General features: G+C 39.8%; 1 protein-coding gene across 1 annotated transcript; it reads right to left on the reverse strand.

The window, feature by feature from the left end:
* Nucleotides 1-1,683: 1,683 nt before the first annotated feature.
* Nucleotides 1,684-10,547, reverse strand: LOC109061793 (tripartite motif-containing protein 59-like). Its single transcript, XM_042714923.1, has 5 exons — nucleotides 9,884-10,547; nucleotides 9,670-9,759; nucleotides 4,316-4,792; nucleotides 3,711-4,156; nucleotides 1,684-1,957 (listed from the first exon to the last, which is right to left on the reverse strand). Exons 1-5 carry the CDS (start codon nucleotides 10,283-10,285, stop codon nucleotides 1,684-1,686), a joined length of 1,689 nt encoding a protein of 562 aa, XP_042570857.1. The 5' UTR covers nucleotides 10,286-10,547.
* Nucleotides 10,548-11,396: the final 849 nt, after the last annotated feature.

Below are 11,396 nucleotides of genomic sequence, written 5' to 3' on the forward strand. Positions count from 1 at the left end.
ACAGCTTCACTGATGGGTCTTATTGTGTGATTGATGTGTTGTTGTGAAGTAACACACTCTACACACACCGGCTGTTTGTCCTCCAGACAGAAGAGTTCGAGTTTCTTACTGTGTAAGCTGCAGATCTCCTCTGATCCTGATGAGCGCCTCTCTTTTCTCTCCTTCAGGAACGACTCACACAGGTTTTGTAACGCAAGATTAACTGGAGGATCGAGTTTTGAGGATCTTTTCCTGCAGACAGGACACTCCTGAGTTTCTGTGGTTCTCCAGAACTGATGAAGACACTCTTTACAGAAACTGTGACTACATGACAGAAGAAGAGGAGTCTTGAAGATTTCACAGCACACAGGACAAGAAAGCTCTTCAGCAGACACATCTAGAGAAGCCATTTTCTCTGTTTGAGCTCCAGCAGTGTGAACTTTACTCTCAGGTTCTGTTTGATCGTTTCAAAAATGAATAACCATGAGAATCACAAAGATCTGCTGTCCGATCAGAAACAAACTTCCTATCCCATAAATCCTTGTTAAATTCTTGTTCTCTTCGTTCTTCAGTGATTGCTGATTCCTTTCTCTTTTCTCAAGCGAGAATGGAGTTATGACAAAGGAGAAATAACACAATAGTCTCTTCCAGGTAGGTATTGTAAAAGAGTGGAGTTTATGATCATGTGTTGAAACAGGTCAAAGAACAACATGGGCCATATTTATACAAGCACACACACACACACACACACAAATCTACTTGCTCAGGAAACTTAGAGAATGTGTTTTATCACAAAAAGTAGCTCCTAAATCTAGAACAGCTCCTCCTGAAGAAGAAAATCCCAGAAATCATCTGAAACATTAAAAGAACAGAGTTCTGGCAAAGGAGAACTAACACGATAGTCTCTTCCAGGTAAGTGTTATAAAAGAGTGTTAGTTTATGATCATGTGTTGAAACAGGTCAAAGAACATCATGGGCCATATTCACACACACACACACACACACACACACACACACACACACACACACACAAAATAAAAATCTATTTGCGTAGGAAACGTAAGGAATGTGTTTTATCACTAAACATACTGTAGCTCCTAAATCTAGAACAGCTCCTCCCGAGAAGGAAGAAAATCCCAGAAACCATGTGAAACATGCCTGCTGTTGTCAAGTTCAAAGTTCAAATACTTTTATTGTCAGTCTAGTCATACAACGAAGTGCACTGCTGAACGAAATGGCATTTCTCTGAGCACAATACTCAATGTGCATAATAATGCAGACATAAATAAAACAGCAACAAATTTAGTACGAGCAAGACAACAATAAACATAATATACACCATGAGAGACAAAATAACATGACCACATGAGACAATTCTCAACTACATATTTACAAAATAATACAAGAACTATAATTAGTTGAGTTAGTGCACATAATGGGTGTACTGCACATAATTACAGTGTGAGTGTATGGTTCAATGTAACATCTGATGTATTGCTCACAAGTTGCAGCAGAGAGAAATAACATATGATTGAGCCAGTCTGTGCATACAGTATGTATTGGCAGTCCAGCAAGCAGTATATCTGTGTATAGTGAGTTTGAGTTCAGTATTCTAATGGCCAGCAGAAAGGAGCTCTTACTGAGTCTGGCAGTCTTGCATTGCATACTACGATAGTGTTTGCCGGAGGACAGAAGGTTGAACATTCAATTGGTGGGATGAGTGGAGTCACTGATTATTTTGGTGGCAGCATGAAGTTGTAATTCCTGTATAGACAGGAGGGAGGTCTTGATGATTTTCTCTGCTGTCCTTACCGTTCTCTGGATGGACTTCTTGTCTGCAGCTGTACAGCTACCATACTGTACCAGACTGAGAGGCTGCAGGTCAAAATACTCTCTGTTGTGCCTCTTTAGAAGGTTGTGAGGACAGGAGGAGGAAGGTTTGCTCTCCTCATCTGTCTTATAGAAAATGCAGTTGCTGCTGAGTTGCAAACAAATATGTAAATATGGAATATTACAATGATATCAAACTTTTGATAAAGGCATTACTTGTATTGTGAAGGTGATTTTAAACTTAGTCCAGTTTGCCATTATTTGTCTTATTTTCGGTGGCTCTGTATTATTCTTCACTATATGCGCACAGTATTTTTTAAATGTGTTTTAAATATATCCACTAATTAGTTTAATTGATTAGGGGAACTGAATAGAATCAGCCATAGGTTTAATACTTGACTATGTTATAATGTGTTATAGGCTACACAGTGCACACACACACACACACACACACACACACACACACACACACACAGAGAGACATTTCTATCTTTATTTCTTTTCCCCGCTGTCTGCCTGCTACGCTTCTCTAAATCCAAACCAAAATGTTGTCTCAAGTATCTATTTATTTTTAAAGTGTGGGGTCTACTTCCCTCTCACTGTCCAGCAAGAGCTACAGGTACATACATATTATACTATAACTGAAGATATAATAAATATATATTTATTTTCTCCAATGCTCCAATGCTTGATTTTGTGTAAGTAAAAAAAAAAAAAAAAAAAAAAAAAAAAAAAAAAAACTCCTCGACCTTACCAAAACAGAATTCATTTGAAGCAAAGTTGATGTTGATGTAAATACTTGTTGATGTCCCACAGGTTTGTTGATTAGTATTTCACAGATAAACATAAAATGCTGCTATAAAACAAAAATTAATTATTAAAATTAATTTATTGATACATCTGAGATACAAGTGAAAGAATTTCATATTTTCTCATGTTCTCATACATAATCTGGGCACTCTGTGCTTAATAATACAATTACTGTACAAACAGTCTCTAAACATTCAGTATAATATTTTACATGAGCTAATTTAGCAGATTATTTTTTAATCCAAAGAAAATTATAGAAAAATGTTAGATTCATAAAATATATCTGCAGTTATAATTAATGATAAAAGTGATTTACACAGCCTGAAGGACATGTTTTTTTTGTTGTTGTTGTTGTTGTTGTTATTGTTGTTTTTTTAATAATTGAAATATTTCCAGGATCCCATTTTAAGCATATATTACTATAGATCTTGGACCAACATAGTCATGCTTTTCGAGTAAAAATAATGACCCTTTCAGATTTTTAAGTTGCATTCAGATTAGGAAGACAAGTTCTGAACCCAGGTCCCCCTGCAAGCTAAATTAAAATTTTACTAACTAGACTAACATACTAAAATAAAGAAAAGAAAAGAAAGGTATATAGGTGAATGGCTCTGTTATTTCAGCAGGTTTGACAAGCTAAGGCATATGTTTTTTTATGTATCCCAGTGCTCCATGTTTTTCTTCTTCTGCTCTCTTCTTGATGTTTTCCAGTTTTTTGGCCTTTTCAGGTTCATTGATTTCCTTCAGATTATCAATCAGATAATCAATTTTTCCAGCTTCTTGAAGTGAATCAGTGTTAAGTGCGATTTTCTTCAGAGTATTCACACAGTAATAAGCTTCCATCACCAGCTTTACTTTCTCAATCTCTAATTTTCCCACCTCAACTTCCATCATACTGACATTAAATTCACTATCCAAAATCTTACCGTCATATTTCTTCATTAATATTTCAAATGTCATCTTCTTCTTCTTTGTCTGTATTTTGACAGTTCTCCTCACAGATGTTGTGTTTGCTGTGGTGGCATTTATTTTTGCACACTGTACAGTGTTTATTTCTCATCGCGCTGCACCATAAGAGATCACTGACCCACCAGCATCCTGGATAATGACAGTTCTCCTCACAGTTGGTGCAGCATGTTGCCATCTTGGCCAGAGAACAATCAATGTCAACCTTCTTTTTGTAGGGCACATCTACTTCAAACTCAAAGTTCTTATTGTCTTTGATTTTTTTCCTGTCCTGCTCCAGAGTTTTTTTCAGTTCATTTTCTTTTAATTCTGTCATGTGAACACGTGATTGCAGATTAGAGATATTTGCCTCCAACTGCTTTCGCTGTTGCAATACATCTTGAGTCATCTTCAGGGTTTTTGGTTTTATCTTTTCAAGAAACTGGAAAAATTTTTCCATTCCTCTAAAACTGAGATTCCATGATTGTTCCTGGAATGTCTGAAAATCTTCATCAGCAGCGTCTGTCTGACAGTTGTTAAACAGGAAAAACACGGGCTGATTCTTGTCATTTACTGGACACTTGATGTTAGCCTGTCAGCAATATCTTTTCCAAATAAATACAAAAAACAATCATGAGTGTGTGAGGAGCAAGATGATGTTGTCAGCAATATCTTTTCCAAATAAAGACTGAACAGCATCATATATGTAGATTTGTCTGTCAGATATACGAGTCTGGGTTGCTTTAATCACCAGACACACTGCATCTACTTCATGGACCCCTTCTGCAGATTTACTTAAACTAAGCAAACTCTCAGCAATCTCTTTATCAAGCTCAACTCCACGTGTGTCTCCATATCCTTTAATGACTAAAATCATAAAAAGTATATGACTCACTTCTAGATAAAACTCATAAACAGTGATGCTGGAGGTCTGACTGTGAACTGATGTTCGGTCGCTCTGATCATCTGTTATCTCAAACCAAACCTTGTCTTCTCTCTGAACACCTAAGATGTAGTTGATCATCACATTGATTAGTTTTGTTTTTCCTGTTCCTGTTTCTCCCACCAGCAGAATTGTGTTATGTGATTTGTTGTTGTCTCTCTCTCCAAAGCTTATTTTTCTATATGGTTCATATTGATTCAAATTGTCTGTACTTGTTTGCAGACGGTATTGAACAGGATTTCCATCTTCAATTAAGATGCTTTTCTTGATGAGATTATTTATGTTCTGTATAAAAAGCAACACACAATAATAAAAAACAAACAAACAAAAAATTATAAATAAAGATGAACATGTATAGTATAAATGGTGAACAATGTTATATTTATAAATCATAATCAAATTATAAGCACCAGCACTGTTCAACATTTGTGTAACTCTGCTTGTCTCTGTGTAAGATAGAGCATTTTTAGATATGATATATTCATATATCTAGAAATATGAGATTATGTGCTTGCTAATGTTTACCAAAAATAATATACTAATTTAACACTAACTAATACTTATTAAACATGTTCTAATGATTAACAGATAATGTTTTATGTAAATTTAAATGCCTACAAATGTCATTCAACTTTCAATTCAAGTGCGTTTTAAAAATTTACAAATGATTTTAACAGAAATTATACAATGATTACAAACTTATTTGTTAATGTAATTTTGAATGCTAACAAATGTCAATAAACTTCAGTTCATATACTGTATTACCTAATGCTCTTTTTCACATTTACAAAAAGTAGCTCAGTTAGTAATTTCACTTCACTATTCACTGAACTATTCATTTTATTATTAAAACATATTAATCATTTACTGATAGTCACAGTCTGTAAATGTCATGTATTTGGTCTCTGTTTGTTGTGTAGACTTCTACTATTTGCACATCTTATTTAATCATTTGTTAATTATTTGTTCATGTTTTTGCAGTACCCAATCTAAAGTGGAAATTATTCATAATTTGTTATTCGTTTATAAACATTTACTAATCATTAGTACCTTTATGAGCAGTCATCTCGATGGCAAAATGTGCCCCAAATGACCTGAATTCACCCGATTTACACATCTTTATAAAACATTTATTAATCCTTTTTTTCATGTTTTTGCAGTACTCAATCTAAAGTTGAAACTATTCATCATCTGTCATCATCATCATCTCATTTGTGAATTTCAATATGAATTGAAAGTTTATTGAAATTTGTGAGCATTTTCTTTTACATTAAATAATTATCTGTTGATCATTAGGTAATGTTTAATAAGTTTACTATTAAACATTAACAAGCACATTATCTCATATTTCTAGCTATGTGAATATATATTAACTAATGATCTAATAAGCATTATATAATGTTTGTTAATGATTTATAAATGAAAGTTATTATAAAGCTTTACCCTGTCATGTTAAAAGGATGTTGGGCTCATGAATATTAATCACATTCTCTGTGTTTGCCCAAGTTAATTTGCTAAAATTCTAGAAGGTGAGTGCTAGTCAATGGGATTATCAAATCAGATGAACCAGTTCCCCTTCAGGAACTCGAAGTGCGTCGAGAATCAATTTGTGAATGACCCTGCGTGACCGCGTTCTGAAACACATGTAAAATCAGTCTAATGGAGCAGCAAGACATCACGAGCGGGGTGACGTCAGTACCAAGAAGTTATAAAAGTGCATCCGGCAGAGCGCAAGTTAGCTTCTGCTCTTCAGTAGCGCTCTGTGTATGTGTCAGTCCTATTTACTGTTGTCTGTCAGTCACAAGCATTCAAAAAATGTCAAAGTCTAAGCAAAAGTCTATGGCGAGCAAACGACATTACAGACGTTGTGTTCCTCCCTGCCCACGATATCTGACAGCAAGGGATACACATCTGTGTGATCTGTGTGTTGTTTGTTTAGGAGCGGAGCATGCATGGTCAGCTCTCGAAGGGGCTGATTGTCATGACTGTGAGTTACTCTCGCTGTGTGTGCTCCGCTCTCCCTAGCCGTGTTTGATGAGAGCGGCCAGGCTCGCAATCCCGCTGGCAACGGTCCCGCTGTTGCCGAGGCACAGTGTAGACTGTTGTCGTGGGAATCGCAGGTGGATTTAGCTGAGGGATTCGAGATGGGCTCATCCTTTTCTCTGTCTTCACCTGCTAGATCCATTCTTCCTATCTATCGAGGAGGTTGATGTGATGAAGTTTCTTCCCCCCCTACATATATACAGACAATACATATATATTACTATCTATCGAGGAGGTGGATGTGATGAGTGTCGAGACAGAGAAGACTGTGTACTCGTCACCACAGTCCCTCACGTATGAGGAGTTCGTGGAGGTTGTGACTCGTGCTGTAGCCAAATTAAATATCGATTGTCCAGCCGAGAAACAGGACGCTCCTCCAAAAAGTATATTAGATGAGCGCTTTCTGAGATACAGATCACAGCCTTCACAACGGGGCCTTCCATTTTTACATGCTCAATTATATCGACGATTGGTTGATACTAGCTCGATCGGAGCAGATGGTGGCTCAGCATCGAGATGTCGTCCTTGCCCATATGAGAGAGCTGGGGTTAAGACTAAACGCCAAGAAGAGTGTACTTTCTCCACTACAAAGAACCACTTATTTAGGCATGGTGTGGGATTCTACCACAATGCAGGCACATTTGTCTCCTGCTCATATCGAGTAAATCCTCACGACAGCCAAGAGAGTAAGAGAAGGCCAGTTACTCACTGTCAAACAGTTTCAGAGGCTGTTGGATTTGATGGCAGCAGTGTCCAACGTGATACCTTTTGGCCTCCTGTACATGAGACCCTTGCAGTGGTGACTCAGGACCGAGGGATTTTCCCAGAGGGGGAATCCGCTTCGCATGATCAAGGTCACGTGGCGATGCTTACGTGCCTTGGACATGTGGAAGAAACGTTGGTTCCTGGTTCAAGGCCCGATGTTAGGGGCTCCTTGTCGTCGTGTAACGCTAATGACAGATGCCTCTCTCATGTGCTGGGGGACGGTCATGAGTGGCCGCTCTGCCCAGGGTCTGTGGGAAGGCCATCATCTCACTTGGCACATCAACTGCCTGGAGATGCTGGCCGTGTTTCAAGCTCTGACACACTTCCTTCCAGATCTAAGGGGACATCATGTGCTTGTCCGCATAGACAACACATCGTTGGTCTCCTACATCAATCGGCAGGGGGATCTGCGTTCGCGCCCCTTGTACAAGCTGGCACGCCAGATCCTTCTGTGGGCTCAGGGAAAGCTCCTCTCTCTAAGAGCAGTCTACATCCCTAGGTATCCCAATTAGGGGGCAGATATCCTGTCGAGACAGGGGCTAAGGCCCGGGGGATGGACCCTGAGGTGGCGGAGCTTCTTTGGAGGGAATTCGGCTAGACGGAAGTGGATCTTTTTGCAATGGAGGAAATGGCACACTGTCTGCTCTGGTTCTCCCTCATGCATCCAGCTCCACTGGGGCTGAATCCATGGTGCAGATGTGTCCGAGGCTTCATCTGTATGCTTTCCCCCGATTGTTCTGCTCCTGGGAGTTCTGGAGAGAGTAAGCCGGGATGGGGTCCGTCTTTTGCTAGTAGCCCCATTCCGGCTGGACCGAGTATGGTTCTCGGACCTGGTGTCCCTCCTCGATGGCTCTCCACTGGAGATTCCAATCAGGAGGGACCTCCTCTCTCATGCGGGGGGCACCATTCTTCATCCCCACCTGGAGTTATGGAGGTTGTGGGCATGGGCACAGATCTTAGCCTCTGGTCTCTCAACTGAGGTTGTTGAGACTATACTCCAGTCCAGAGCTCCCGCCATTAGGAAACAGTATGCCTTGAAGTGGAAACTTTTCACTTCATGGTGTGGACCGCGACTGCAAGACCCAGTTAACTGCCCAATTGGTACAGTTCTGGAGTTTCTGCAGGAGTGATTCTCCACAGGGATATCTCCCTCCACTCTGAAGGTTTATGTGGCGGCTTTAGCTGCTTAACACTCCCTTCTGGGTGGTCAATCATTGGGAAGACACCCACTTATCACTCGTTTCCTCCATGGCACCCTGAGGCTGAGGCCGGTACAGCACACTAAGGTGCCCTCATGGGACCTGGCTGTGGTTCTGGAGGGCTTATGCCCTCTTTGAACCCATGGAAGAAGTTTCAGTCAAGTTTCTCTCGCTCAAGACTACTTTTTCTCCTCGTTATTTCCTCACTTAAAAGGATCGGAGATCTTCAGGCACTTTTTGTTTTGTGCCTGGAATTTGCTCCAGGCATGGTAAGGGCATTCCTTTACCCAAGGGTCGGGTATGTCCCTAAGGTGCCCACTACTTCGCCAGGGCCCATAGTACTTCAGGCATTCTGTCCTCCTCTGTTCCAGGAAGTAGGCCAGGAGAGGCTTAATCTGCTCTGCCCAGTTCGAGCACTGGACTCTTACGCACACAGAGCTGCCCCATGGTGTAAGGCAGATCAGCTGTTTGTTTACTTTGGTCAGCCAAAGAAAGAATCTCTGGGGACCAAGCAGACTATGAGTAGGTGTGTGGTCGAGGCAATCTCACTAGCCTACGAGTCCTCTGGCCTCCCGTTACCTATGGGGGTCAGAGCACATTCGACCAGGAGTATGTCATCCTCCAAGGCTTTCAACTTGAGTGTGGCCTTGGAGGACATTTGTGCTGCGGTGGGTCCTCTCCACACACTTTTGTCCGCTTCTATAACCTGGGCTTGGCATCTATCCCAGGTTCCTAAGTTCTCTCTTCGTGGTGTGCTCATGAGATACACACACATGCAGGGACTTGGTAGTATGGCACAGTGGGTATTCTCATTCCCAAAGCGATTCTTGACGCAGCTCGAGTTCCTGAAGGGGAAAGTCTCTAGGTTACGTATGTCATACTCCCTGCATCCCTGCAGGTGCTACTTCATCGAAGCTAATTTGTGCTCTGCCGGATGCACTTTTATAATTTCCTGGTGCTCACGTCCCCCCGCTCATGACGTCTTGATGCTCCATTCGACTGATTTTACATGTGCTTCAGAACTTGGTCATGCAGGGGTGTGCCCAAAGTGATTCTCAATGCAGAGTCTCGGGGAACCATGGTTACATACGTAACCTAGAGACGTTCAGCTGTTGGAATTAAATTTGTGAATATGTCAAAAGAATTAAGTCTCACCTTGTTGTGTTGTCCTGTGTTCACAAACATTCCTTTAATGCTTTCTATAATTTTCTTGGGAAAGACCATCAGTGATGTATAGAGCGCCTCCTAGAATTTAAAAATCTAAGACATCAGATATTTCTGTAATATGTTCATATATATAATACACACAGAAGTAAAATGGTACTGAGAAATTTGCATGTTTATGACAAGCTTTATTCCTCAGTCTTACCTTATTTGATGGAACAGCTTCATTGATGGGTCTTATTGCGTGACTGATGTGTTGTTGTGAAGTAACACACTCTACACACACCGGCTGTTTGTCCTCCAGACAGAAGAGTTTGAGTTTCTCACTGTGTAAGCTGCAGATCTCCTTTGATCCTGATGAACGGCTCTCTTTTCTCTCCTTCAGGAATGACTCACACAGGTTTTGTAACGCAAGATTAACTGGAGGTTTGGGTTTTGAGGATCTGCTCCTGCAGACAGGACACTCCTGAGTTTTCTTGGTTCTCCAGAACTGATGAAGACACTCTTTACAGACACTGTGACTACATGACAGAAGAAGAGGAGTCTTGAAGATTTCACAGCACACAGGACAAGAAAGCTCTTCAGCAGACACATGTAGAGAAGCCATTTTCTCTGTTTGAGCTCCAGCAGTGTGAACTTTACTCTCAGGTTCTGTTTGATCGTTTCAAAAATGAATAACAATGAGAATCACAAAAAACTGCTGTCCGATCAGAAACAAACTTCCTATCCCATAAATCCTTGTTAAATTCTTGTTCTCTTCGTTCTTCAGTGATTGCTGATTCCTTTCTCTTTTCTCAAGCGCGAATAGAGTTCTGGCAAAGGAGAAATAACACGATAGTCTCTTCCAAGTAAGTGTTGTAAAAGAGTGGCGTTTATGATCACATGGGTTGTGTTGTAACAGATCAAAGAACAACATGGGCCATATTTACACACACACACACACACACACACACACACACACACACACACAAACACAAAACTTGAAATTGCATGGAATCGAAAAATCATCTACTTGCGTAGGATACTTAAACTCTCAGTTACAGATTCAATGTCTGTGCTTAGACCTGTGCTGATTTCATGCTGAAACTTTATAACTCTTGAGAAAAGTCTGTCCAAAGGATAAAGCCAGACTCTCAGAGGAACTGCAAGCTCTTTGTTTTCTCCCAACAGAGAAAGAAAGCAGTTTGGGAAGATCTTCAAAAACCTTCACAGAAACCTTCACAGCAGGCATCTGCTCCATACAGCACTGCTGTCACTACATGTGTGGCTACATCATTGTCATAATGAGCCATTTCTCCAGAAGGAAAGTGGTTCATGATCAGTTCTTCAAACGTAGTGGTTGAATGATATTATAATGTCAGTCTCTGTTGACTGAATGATTTCTTGATGTCTTTAAGATATGTTTTGTTAAACTACATTAAGCATAATTTACCATTTAAATCATAAATAAAAACATAGTCCATATTTTTGTTTTGTTAAACTAAATTAAGCATGTAATTTACCATTTAAATCATAACTGAATGGGTTGTCTAAATGTCAAATAAACAAAATTTAATACAGTCGCAGTTTACAGTGCATAATAACATAGTCCTACCCTTTTGAAGACAGTTGGGTTTCTGTCACAACTGGGTGGCGTTGAAAAAGCATCAATATTAATAAAAAAAAAGTAAAATAAAAAAATTAAAATTAAACCATATCAAAAAAATTTCATAAAAAAA

This window comes from Cyprinus carpio, chromosome A24 (genome assembly GCF_018340385.1).
Source record: "Cyprinus carpio isolate SPL01 chromosome A24, ASM1834038v1, whole genome shotgun sequence".
In the NCBI taxonomy this organism is placed as follows: Eukaryota; Metazoa; Chordata; class Actinopteri; order Cypriniformes; family Cyprinidae; genus Cyprinus; species Cyprinus carpio.